Source organism: Podarcis vaucheri (genome assembly GCF_965113315.1).
Source record: "Podarcis vaucheri genome assembly, chromosome: 5".
NCBI lineage: Eukaryota > Metazoa > Chordata > Lepidosauria > Squamata > Lacertidae > Podarcis > Podarcis vaucheri.
The window spans coordinates 34,793,484-34,806,357 of NC_138763.1; the positions used below are offsets into that span (position 1 = coordinate 34,793,484).

Sequence of the window (12,874 nt, forward strand, 5' to 3'; positions counted from 1 at the left end):
CCTTGCTATAATCTCTACAGGTATTATTTATGTAAATCCTCACACTACCGGGTGAACTCATATTTCTGTTACTCAGCCGCTGCTTGTGTTTTGCCTTTTATGCAAAATATTCCACATTTTCTGCTCTTCCCCACCTCCAATTTTAATTCTAAGATTCAGCAGAAATAGCAAAACATGTTATGACTTTGGAAGTAAAATCTGCACTGCAGGGTGAAACACTGCAAAGACTTAAATCTTGATTTGCAGGAACCACTGAAATGGGGGGAAGGGCACTCTGCAAAAATCCTATGATTACCATCTACAAGTGAAATAAAACCAAGTTGGCTCAGATCAGTGTTGACTACTTTATACATTTTTTTCCAGTTATCACTAGTGTCTCTAAGTCTACTGAGTGTGTTTTAAACATACAAAGCAAGTGACCATGCTCAATAGCCTTGTTGGACATAACACTCAAAACTAGGGGCCAAATGCACTCCCCAAGCTTCTCTATCTGGACTTGGGAGTCTATCCAGCCCCCCTCCCTGCCATACCATCTTTTCCCCTAACCCTCACCAGTTTTGTTTCATATCATCCTTGAGTGATTTTGCCTGACTGGAACATGTCCTTTAACTCTGATAATGGTCATGCTTGCCTGTGTGGATGATAGAGAGGGAAGTGTGAGTGTGTTTAGAAACTAGCCTACTATACCAAGGTAAAACATATTTTCATTGTTCTTGTTTGACTGGCATGCAGTCCCCAGAAGATTGCCTAGAAGGGAATATGGGCCTCAAGCTAATAAATCTTCTCCAATCCTGCACTAAACCATGATTTAGCATTATGAGAATGAGCCTTTGCAGGCCTCAGGTTCGCATGATTTCTCTACCCCCTTTGCCTCTGGCACAGGAATTTGACAGTATTTGGTTCTATTTTTGCCTAACCACAGCTTAGTGTGGCATATCAACCTGAACCTTCCAAAAGTTGTTTATGAAATTAGTTTCTTTTAGTTTTGGTTCAGTTTAGATATAATGGAAAATGAGGGTTAATGAAATTTTCAGTCTCCTCTACTTTTTGAAACAGGATTAAGTTGATTCTTAGTCATCTATATCCTAGCTCTTATGCTCCCCAGAGAACAGTCAAGGTGTTTTATATTTCTGCTCTGATCTTGAAAAAAGGGTCAGCAGAATATAGTCATAGAAATGACTGGTAGCTTATTTTACCAGAATACCTTGGCAGAATACATCTGAACATGTTGAGAATTCTTTTTTTCCAGAAAACAACAATCACTGTCCTGTCCTTGAGCTCCAGGTCAGAAGAAGATGCTCCTATATCCCTGGCTGGGAAATGAGGTTAGGCTTCTGAGGCTGAGCATGAAACTGGTGGTCATGGGTCTGCAAATTCTGATGATTATGGTCTGGAGGCTGCTGGAGCTGAGCCAGAAACATCATAGAAGCCTCCACCCAAGCCCAACTTTCTGGAGTCAAATGCCTTCCATACCACTTACTCTCAACTCATATAGTCTTATGTACTGACTTGCCCTCAACATGTCTGATGGCAGGGGTGCCAGTTTCACTACCACTAAATCCTTCATTTGTTAGAAAATGTGTAAAAGGTAAAGGGACACCTGACCATTAGGTCCAGTTGTGACCGACTCTGGGGTTGCAGCGCTCATCTTGCTTTAATGGCCAAGGAGCCGGTGTACAGCTTCCGGGTCATGTGGCCAGCATGACTAAGCTGCTTCTGGTGAACCAGAGCAGTGCACGGAAATGCCGTTTACCTTCCTGCTGGAGCGGTACCTATTTATCTACTTGCACTTTGACGTGCTTTCGAACTGCTAGGTTGGCAGGAGCAGGGACCAAGCAATGGGAGCTCACCCCGTTGTGGGGATTTGAACCACCAACATTCTGATAGGCAAGTCCTAGACTCTGTGGTTTAACCCACAGCGTCACCCGCGTGTACTTCAATGCATATTTACACACACACAGAGGGAGAGAGATAGACAGGCAGACAGACAAACTTATGAATAACTTATGAGTGAACACAAGCAAAAGTCATGTAGACCAAAGCTATACTGATCCATCCATTCCTAGCACATAGACCTGCATGATTACTTTAACATAATTACAGTGGTACCTCGGGTTACATACACTTCAGGTTACATACGCTTCAGGTTACAGGCTCCGCTAATCCAGAAATAGTATCTCGGGTTAAGAACTTTGCTTCAGGATGAGAACGGAAATCATGCTCTGGTGGCACAGCGGCAGCAGGAGGCCCCATTAGCTAAAGTGGTGCTTCAGGTTAAGAACAGTTTCAAGTTAAGAATGGACCTCCGGAACGAATTAAGTTCTTAACCCGAGGTACCACTGTATATTCAGCATACCACATCCTTCAATGGTCCTTCCTGCCCTTCAATGACAGAAGTAACCATGCTGATTGGAGTAAATGTAAATGAGATTTTAGAGGTGGCCAAAGATGTGACAGTCAGCTTGATGTGGCCTCCAAGTCAGAATAGTAGCATGTGAAATGATACTCACACTATCTGCACACTGTTTTCCACTGTAACTATGACAAGTGCAGAATGTGATAAGTTTGTGTAGGGAATGCTTCCTCTGTTATCCAGAAACTGAATGAGTGAAGTATGGTTATTCTGTTGCCTGCCTCTTTTGTCTCCTAGTATTCTTATATCTTCCACTATTTTTATTTAAACTCTGCTGCCCCCATTTATTCATTTAGCGTTAAGTTTCCTCCCCAGGAACTATAGAGAAAAAATTTTAAAAAGAAAAGTAGGGAAGGAAAGCAATGAAGCTGGGAAAGAGTGAAGGCTAGCCAATTATTAAACACAAGGAGGATCAACATTCTCTGCTAGTTTAAACCATAAATGGAAAGTCTCTTCTTTAAAACTATATGAAGGCAATTTATTAGCATCCATGAAGGAGCTGCTTTTATAAATGGCACTTCAGTTTATGTAATGATGATATATTTAGGCACATACAAATATTTGGCTATTCCTTATCCTATTCTGCAGTCAGAACACAATCTTTGGCAGTGTGCTTATGAGTGTGGATCTTCACTTTATCTGTTTATAATAAGGAATCAATTTGGAAGTTATACATCCCCAGTATTATGCACGGACACTTTACTTAAATGGTACCTTCTGGCTATTTAATTATATCTCTTAGCACCACAGAGAGAGACAAAGTGATTATATACCAGGAGCCACAGACAAGGTAATTATGTACCTGTTAAGCCTGTGTGATAGTTAAAGTATAGTCTTTGCCAACAGATGGTATTCTGTAGGAAATAACCACTTTACAAAGATGTTTGTTCATAGGAAAGCCTTTTCAATACCGTGAAGTTGTTTCCTGGAAATCTAATTGATTTGGCATAGACAAACCTAAGCATCTGAAGCAGTTTGTATATGCATCCAATCAGAGAATCAGAATGATTTCCATATTTAAAGTCTTTAACTTGGGATTTAGAAATCTAATTCCTTTCAATTTTGGTATAAGCATCTATGGGTTATCAAAGATGTTTGCAGCGACGTCTTGGATATGGCAGAGATAGCCACAAATTAAGTGCCAATTCTATGCTCCCATGTGTAGCCCAACATTCTGAAGACATTTGCAACCAAATATGCAAGCCATGTATGAAGGAACACCTAAGTTTTAAACAGCATCCCATTCATTTCAGGGGGCCAGTACAGCTTAAATCCAAGTGCTTATGCTTAAGTGGGTGGCCATTCTGTCCATTACTCTCTAAAATGTCTGTTGCTTTCAACAGGGATCATGACCCTAACTGTCTATTTGAAAAAAGAAGGGTCATCCCCCCCCCACTCGTATATACTTGTTTAGTGCCCCTGAAAACAAAGTATCTGCATTTGACTGAAGTTCCATGGTTCAGATCATGTAATTAGCAGTTCCGACTTAGAAAAGCAAGTATACATACAAGTGACGGTATTTCTGACTGAAAGTTGAATGAAGATACCAACATTGCTCTGCCAATAAACAGCTGCTTACGACAGAATATTCCTGATTATATGTGGCCACAAAGAAGCCATAAAATCATCATTATGCTACAGAGATGGTACACTGGAGTAGCAAAAACATATGCTAGTGCAAATTTATGGATCAGAATTCCAGTCTTTCTTAACAAGACATGACTAGCTCCATAAGCATAGTTTACAGCACATTCAAAATGCACCCCCCATTTCCAATTAAAGAATAATGTACTACAGAAAAAACCCTTAAAATGCTGCTTTCTTTTCCACAGGACATGCTTGCATTGAATGCAAGCAATGCTGGTTGTATGTCCCTGCCAGCTACATGGACCAGCACATTCTATATTGCCATATTTGTTTACAATGTGGTGTTGTTGTTTTTTTCATTTTTCATATATAACAATTGTGTGAAAATTTGCCATACGTAGAAGTCATATAGTATTTGGTTTGGTTAGTCTGTTATACACTGCTGCCTATTTTGTTGAAAAGCACTGAAACAGAAACACACACACACACACCCCTCTCCAAACTGAGCTTAAACCAACATTAGTAGTAGAACTATCTAGTCTGCCCTTCATTGGTTTATTCGTTTAGGATGAATTGTAATGGAAATGTGGAGGACCTGGGTATTGCAAGGAGTTGGTGGTGTACCACAATGGCTCTTTTTGTGTCTGCACCTTATTTTGGGTGTCTGGGATCCTTTAACTATTAGCCAGTCACATTTCTTATCTTGTGTTTTGACACCTGCTGAAGCTCCTGGCAGGGCTTCAAGGTCAGTCACCTGTGAAAGGAGCACTGATGTCTAGTCACATAGTCTCTTGGAAACTCGCATGAACCTCAGCATAGACCAAGAAGACAGAAGATGCTACATACTGGCCATTGCAGGAGTCTGTCCATTGCTTTAATGAGGGGGATCTCTGCCTTTTGCTTTTTGTTCCTTGGTTTGTTTTCTCATTCTGCCTGAAAATGAAATCTATCAAGGAAAATAATTTGTGTGCCATTTGCATTGTCCAAATACTAATACAAATACTAATACTACTAATACTACTAATAATAAACCCTCTTCTTTGGCAGAACATGAATTCATGCTATCAGAAGAACAGTACCACATACCACATGGATACAACTTTCATATGTGCTTCTGAAATGCAGCTGCCAAGAAAACATTGCTATTTCTACTCCAAAATTATGTACATTCAATTTTCAGGCAGTGTATATGATACGTTCTACTGAGCTCAGGCTCCTGGTTCAGGTGCAATATACTCTGCAGCCAAAAAACAACAACAACAAAAAAAACACCCACAATGGATGGCTGCAAAGAATCACACTCTGGACACATACTTCCCCCTGTGTGTGTGAAATTGCCATTTTCAACAACAAATTTTGTTAATTACAGCTTTCTGTAAAATAAATGCTCATTCACCACATCATTGGCATGGGATCATTCTGTTATCCGCTTAAAAGAATTATAACAAATGCTGAAGGAAAGAGACACATAACTGAAATCACATGTTGGAACATGTAAATACATATGTGTGTGTGTGTAAAATGGACTTTAAAAGAAATCCCCATCAGATTAGCAGAAGCCAGCAGAGTGCAATATTTCCAAAGGTATTCTATCAAACTGTTACAAAACAGAGCAAAAAAAGACAACCTATCCCTACTTTTGATTTTCCTTTAAAAGATGTGCACTGTCTACAGATCTCCCATCAAACTACATTAAAACAAGTGGCTTGTGTTTCAAAAGTGATCACACAGATAAATCTCATTATGATAAGCCAGTATGTTTTGAACGTTGATATTCCATAAGTTGTTTTACACTATTTATCCATTTGCAGAAAAGCCAGAAACCTCCTTCTGACATTACAGAGACAGCACATCTAGAATGGACTAACACATTATGGGGCCCCTCCTGCATGCTTCTCAAGGATGACTAAAACTATCTGAAGGGTGTGAAGACAGAATGCACTCAGGGTGGGAAATTACATTCACGCTACATCTGTCATACCAAAAACTGCAGCTGAGAATTTATCAGCCAAAAGGCAATTCTCTAGGGCAGTCAGTTATCAAAGTGAAGCTATAATGGCATCAAATAGGATAAGGCTCCACCACCCCTTCAAGCATCATGTATATAGCAACTGAAAACCCAGCTATCACATACCAGCATTGCTAACCTGAATTTGATATTCCTGCCATCATTTAAGTTAAATTAAGAGAACGGCAAAATTGTCAGCGTGATTTCATTGTAATGTGAAATTAGCTTAATTACTTATCTCAAACCCTTTCTTTTCTTTTTTAAAAAGTCATTTTCATGTTACTTTCCTAAATAAATGGAGTGTACTAAGGATATAAAATTACAACGAAGAAATTAAGATTAGATGTTTGGTTATTACCATTATTCCAATTTGTACAAATGTATTGGGTTAAAAGGCAACATAATGGCATTTCATAAAGGTTTTAGTGGTCTGATTAGTATTGTTGCTCAGGGGTTTTGAGAAAAAATGGGCTCATCTGAATATGGGAATACAGTCATACCTCTTGTTGCGTTAGGTTCATGTTGAGTCTTTTTGGCTTGTGGATGCAGCAAACCCGGAAATGTATACTTCCGGGTTTCGTCGTGTGCGCGCGCACAAAAGTGTTCTGCATGCTTCACACATGTGCAGAAGGCCTCTATCGTGCTCTGCGCATGCGCAGAAGCAGCGCTTTAGTTACAGACTTTTCGGGGTGCGAATGGCACCCCAGAACAGATCAAGTCCGTAACTAGAGGTACCACTGTATGGGGGTTATGGGGTTGTTGTTTTATATTTTGATTTTGTTCTGCGAACCGCCCTGAGACCTCCATTTTTGGGTAGTATATAAATAATAAAATAATAATAATAATAATAATAATAATAATAATAATAATAATAATACAAGTGGAATATGGTACAACAGGCTGGTCTACAGGATACACAATGGAAGAGTTGTTGTTGTTGGCTTCTGAAGGTGTCAAGAAACAGTGGAGTTCTCTCTCCTTCTCCACTTTGTGAAGATTAAAACAAACAATGACTGATTTCAGTACTAAAGCAGCCTCTGTTTACTGCCTTACAGCCAGCATGGTTAAACGGTATTATTCATTTAAGAATAGTATCTCTTCCAGGCAATCTATACGTACAAGAGGACAATATCGGTCAATAAAGTTTGAGAAATATACACCTGTGGTCTATTATTCCCAAACTCGCTCATTGCTGACAAGTGTCAGGGCCGAAACAGATACCTTCCTTTGATGTCTAAGGATAAGCAAAACAAAAGAAAGGGGACCACTTAGCAGTGCACATAGATGCTACAGTCTTGCGAGGATTATGCTGAGAGAATAACAATATGCAGATGCCACTGTGCTCACTGTTGCATTCCTGGAAATATGGATGGTTTAATTAGAGCTTTAAATAATGAAACCTTTTTATCACATTGACAGTGAAAGTACCTGAAAGCACTGATTATCATGAACCATAACTGCAGCATGTCTGTCTTCTGTCATGTTATAATTTAAACATGCCTAGATGAATTAGCTTCATAGATCAATGAAGAGGACATAATCTTGTTTAAATCCAGCTTTCTTTTTTGTTTTAAAATGGCAAAACACCCAGCGTCCCTAATATTTGAGTAAATCATGCATCTATCTTTTATTTGCCTTATTACATTTTTAGCATGCATCTATCCCAGCTACCATTTACAACAATTTAAGACACCACGTCCTTTTAAAATATAAATGTAACAATAAGCATCAACTAAAATTGTCAGCATCACTATAATAACCGTTTGTGTTTCTGCAATACTGCGGTAAACAAGACAATTCCTCCAAAATGGATGAAAAGGGGATTTGAAGACTAATAAAGAACAGTACATAATCTAGGTTAGAAAACGTATTATGGATCTAAAAGATAAGGTGTTGTGAAGTCTTTGTATGCTGGTGTGTCTGATTTATGTCTGAAATGATTTTCTCTCTATTGCAGGATTACCATGATTCATCTACCAATTTCTTTCCTACTTTGTATAGGGTATAAACAAGGAGCTTTCTAATCTTCTGTGTATCTTATAAATGTGGTTTGTGTCATAAGCTGCACATCAACTCAGGGAGAAAGACATCAAGTTAAATTATCTGAGCTTCAAAAGCACCAAACAATTAAAATTCCTATTGGCATAAAAACTGAATAAAATGTAATTTAGAGATGAAAGCTCTTCCATATCTGATAAAGCCACTCTCCTCATTTCCACTTTGTGCTAACATAGTAGGCCTGTTTGTATAAATTTTCCAGTAAACTGCTGTGTTAATACATATGCACATATTTTCTAGAATAATTAGGAATAAAAATATAAAATGGAGAAAATTTGTACTAGCTGTAAAGTTTAGAGCTGTTAAGAATGCAGTTCTGTGGACCCTGGAATGGCTTCCCACGAACCATAGGATATGGTTTATGTGGATTTATGTGGAAATTGTTTTCCATTTGGTTGTGTTTTTTTTGATGTGGTTTATTTATTGTTTATGACTTTTGTAATTATGTAAATCTTGTCATGTAAGCCACCTTGGGCATTGTTTTTAACTGTGGAAAGGCAGCATACAAATAAAAAATGATGATGATGATATAGCAGACCTCCTTCTTTATGGGCAGGGGGAGCAAATGTATGATGGAAGAACTGCCTGGGCCCTTGGATTGTTCTCTTTCACACATAAAATTTGCTTTAGTGTGTAATTTGTTTTGCTATATTGTTTTAGGATAAAGCTACTTTGTTTATTAATATCCACAAGTACAATTTAGGACTGTCACTTAATGTCACTTTCCTCAGTGTTAATCTGTCCTATGAAATTCAGTGGCAGTCAGGAGGCAATCAGTCTGAAAATCTATCAGCCAACTGTGGGGCTGCCCATAGCGACCGAAGAGCCTATTAGGGCCTGATTAACCCTCCCTCCTGCCCGTGTGTGTGTGTGTGTCTCACAGACACACACACACACACACACACACACACACACAGGCCTTTCTCAAAAAATCCAGCTTTCTATCTTTCAAACAGTGTTCTAACCAATTGGCCATAAGGAGAGAGAGATGGGGAAGGTGTAAGAAAGCTGTGGATCTAGATCCTGTCCCATGTCAGTTAGCCCCAATATTGATTCAGTTCCTTTTTGTATGTCTATTCTATATGCCTGGTCCAAAGCCTTCTCTGCCTTATCCCTTTCCTTCCTTTTTCATTGCTTTGTGTCCATCAATATCGGCAGCAACAAGAGCAGAAGTCAGAAAATCTATCACTTTGCTGTATGAAGGATTGTTACTAGTCGTCGTTTCCGGATGTTCTTCAAGGCCAATCCCACATAAAATATGTTGCTGTAATCTAGCTTGGATGTCAGCAATAACTCTCTCTACTTGGCGTGGAAAACAGTGGCAAGATTGTACGTGCAACAGAAATTTTCTGTACTCAAATAATAGTTAAGTTTTTGTGTCTATTAGCGGTTCTTCACTCAATCCACTACAGTGACTGAATGAAATTGAGGAATTACCGTAATAAAAAAATAAACTAAGTACCTGGTCGAGCTTCCAGTGGAATTCCGCAGGTCGAAAGGTATCAGCTTGGTCAAAATCTTTCCGCAACAGGAACACAAGGCGACAGTTGTGCACATATAGTGCATAGTGGTGCCGATTCATTTCTAAAAGAAAGATATATTTCACGGTTTTTATTATTTAGCTAGGTTGTATTTATTTACTGAAATCAGAGTGTGTTTTCACTTTACCTGTCTTATTCTAAAGTCCACTTTTTCAATATCAGAAGTACCCTGAGGCCAACTTTCACGACTGAATATAAAACATTTATCAATACGCACTTCTATTCAACATGTCAAGCAATGGAGAAGGGTGAAGAAAATGCAGTTTTAAATAAAGCTGACTCACCTGTCTTATCTGAATTGCACAGAATAGTTTCTTTCTCTGCTCTTAATCCTGGACTTGGGCCATGTTTCATCCACATGGTGATGGTAAACTGATCTGTTAGATTCTTTGGTACTATTCCATCAGGGATTTTGGCTCCTTGTTTCCCTTCAAATTTAAAAATCATGTCATTGCTGTCTATCAGAAGACCAGCTGTCCAGTTAGTTGCTGCACTGGGAGTTGGTAACAAGTCAATGGCACCTGATGACGCCCCTGCAGATGATATATAATGAACAGTCTGATGAGACACTAATGAGAAAGCTGTTCAGCTGAATTCACTGTAGGAGACACTCTGACACACTTAATCCCTCTCATTTATTGCTAATGTGCCTTTGTTTTCAAGTGCTGAAAAAATACCCAAACATAAAATAAACATAAGCGTGTCCATGCTACTAGACTATTGAGCAGAGATGGGGAACCTATGGCCCTTCAGATGTTGCTGGACCACTGCTCCCATAATTCCTGACCATTTGCCATGCTGGATGGGGCTGATGGGAGTTGGAGTCCAACAACATCTGGGGAGCCACAGGTTTTCCCCACCCCCGCTATAGATTAGGAGTGATTCTTCCTTTGCTTGCAGAAAATCCAAGGCTCATGCCCTGTTATGGCCACTTCAAAGGATCTCAGCAGCAGAAGGATCAGAAGAGATCCTGGAAACCCATGGTCTGTCAAGGGTACATAACAGTGAGCTACATGGACCAACAGTTACAATGCAGCTTCATATGTTAAGTTCACATATACTAGGGACAAATGCGTAGAGAGGACTTCTGCCCATGTCATCAAGGTGTTCAGCCTCTTAATATGCAGGCCATCACTCTTTTGCCAGTTTAGAGAACAGTGACCATGCATGAAGCCCTTCAGAACTTTTCTCTCCCTGAGGGGAGAGGACAACACCACACAGTGTGGATACATCTTATTAACAATCGCCCACTAGTGTGGTTGGGAATAATTGAGACAGAGTTCAGCTGGAAGTACCAATGTGTGGAGGTGAACAAAGGTACTCATGGAATACAAGCATATTCACACTGTGCTATGTATGGAGCCCTGAAGCAAATATATCTAGAGCTAAGATTACTGTTGTGGAAAAGGATGCTTATAGTCATATGAGCTGTGATGGGCCTGGGAAGACATGCTGCTATTCTTTAGAGTTCTTTCCTCACTTCTCATTAACTATACCTTCACTGAATGAAAAAGCAAATGAACCACAAAATGTTTACTGGCTGCCCAGTATTTCTTCAAAATAATTATTTCTAGTGTTCGAAGACTTGCAGTGGCAAGTACAGAATATTTAACCAGTAGCAATTGGTTTGTGTAGTTGTGTTTATAATGGAAAAGCAGTATTCCTCAGGGTTAATTGTTTGCCGCCATGCAACATTATCTGACTAACGGTTTATTTTCACATATTTCAAAAGCAAGCCAACTGTGGAACTCACAGATATATCTTATGTGCAAACATAGAATAGTCAAGGTACCAGCTGAATACTGTGCAGGTGTTAATGTTTTTTATATTAATGGTGTCAGATTTTAACTAAATAATTCAAATGCAAACTTTCCCTACTGGGTCCAGCTTGAAATGGAATTCATATTCTTCCCTGCTAGCCCCTTCTGGCTTCCCCCCAAAATGTAAATAAAAGACCCTTGCTTCAGGGAAGGGGATTACAGGTGGCAATGATGCTTCAGTTACATGGGGAAATAAAGGTTTTCAAACTACAAATTCCTTAATCTCTGGCCAGGAATTGATGCCCTTTGCATCTTTAGAGACTGACTTCCATCAGTTTCTCACTTTACTCCAATCTTAAATTCAGTCTGCCACATTTCTGCATCATTTTGCATTCTCATCCCCTAAAAAAAATTCAATGAGTTCTAAAACCAAGGTTTGTTCTTGGGGTTTGGACATAATGCTAAGCCAGACTATGACTTGTTCCCCAGCAGTGTGGCAGCAGCAGAAGGGGAGTGAAGCACCCGCAATTTCGGCAGTGTGCATTAGCATACGCCATGTTTACATTTAAACAATAGTTTAGAACCCATTCTATTATTCTGATTGTAATTTGTTTTCAATGTTTAATTTTCAATTGTTGTGACCTGACCAGGACCTTATGGTAAAGGGAGAGAAGAAGAAGAAGAAGAAGAAGAAGAAGAAGAAGAAGAAGAAGAAGTAGTTGTTGTTTAACTATGGCTTAGAATGATATTCAGATTGGCTGGTGGCATCCACCTGTCGGGAGACAATGGAGTGCGCCTCCAGGGGTGAAATCAAACCACTGCATTAGCAGCAATGAAGTGACCTCTCCAGGGCACAAGCCCAGGCAGTGTGTATGGAGATCCTGGTTTGCCCAGATGGCAAGACCCCCTTCTCAGCTTTGCTGCCGGGGTCCCAAATGTGGGATGCTAGCATCCAAAATGCATAGCTAAAGAATTAATTGAAGGAGCTGTAGAACTGTATCACTGTTCTGAAATATTAGGAAACTGCCGTATGCCAAGTCAGGCAATTTAGCTTTGTAATGTCAGGGTTGACTGGCAGTGGCTTTCCAGGCAGGAATCTTTCCTAGCCCCACCTGGAGACACCAGAGATTGGATCTAGGAGCATCTACATGCAAAACATGCACTCCACTGAATTTTCTGGAAGGTTTTCCACCCTAGGTTTATATTTAAAGGTTGGGTTAATTTTTAATGAACTTAATTCCCTCATTTGCATGTCATTTCAATTAACAGCATCAACAAATAAGACTACATACATTTTTAAGCGTGTACAAAGACAGCATTTATTTTATAAGCGCTAACTGTGCGTAATATACCAGCTTGTGCTCCCTAATACACAGATGTTACCTACTGGAAAGCTTCAAACTCAGCTTACCCAGATGGCATAATCTATAATAAACATTGCAAAATTGCCTAGAGTTCTACCCAGCAAAAACAATTTTTTTCCAAAAGGAATTTTATTTCTTCAGTT

The 12,874-nt window shown here is 39.4% G+C and overlaps 1 protein-coding gene across 1 annotated transcript in view; it reads right to left on the minus strand.

The window, feature by feature from the left end:
* CLSTN2 (calsyntenin 2) overlaps positions 1-12,874 on the minus strand; it is a 347,890-nt gene that overhangs the window by 72,898 nt on the left and 262,118 nt on the right. The window contains exons 7-8 of the mRNA XM_082221771.1: positions 9,892-10,140; positions 9,529-9,650 (exon numbers count right to left, since the gene is read on the minus strand). Coding sequence (XP_082077897.1) covers positions 9,529-9,650; positions 9,892-10,140 — 371 coding nt within the window. The remainder of the gene's footprint in view (positions 1-9,528; positions 9,651-9,891; positions 10,141-12,874) is intronic.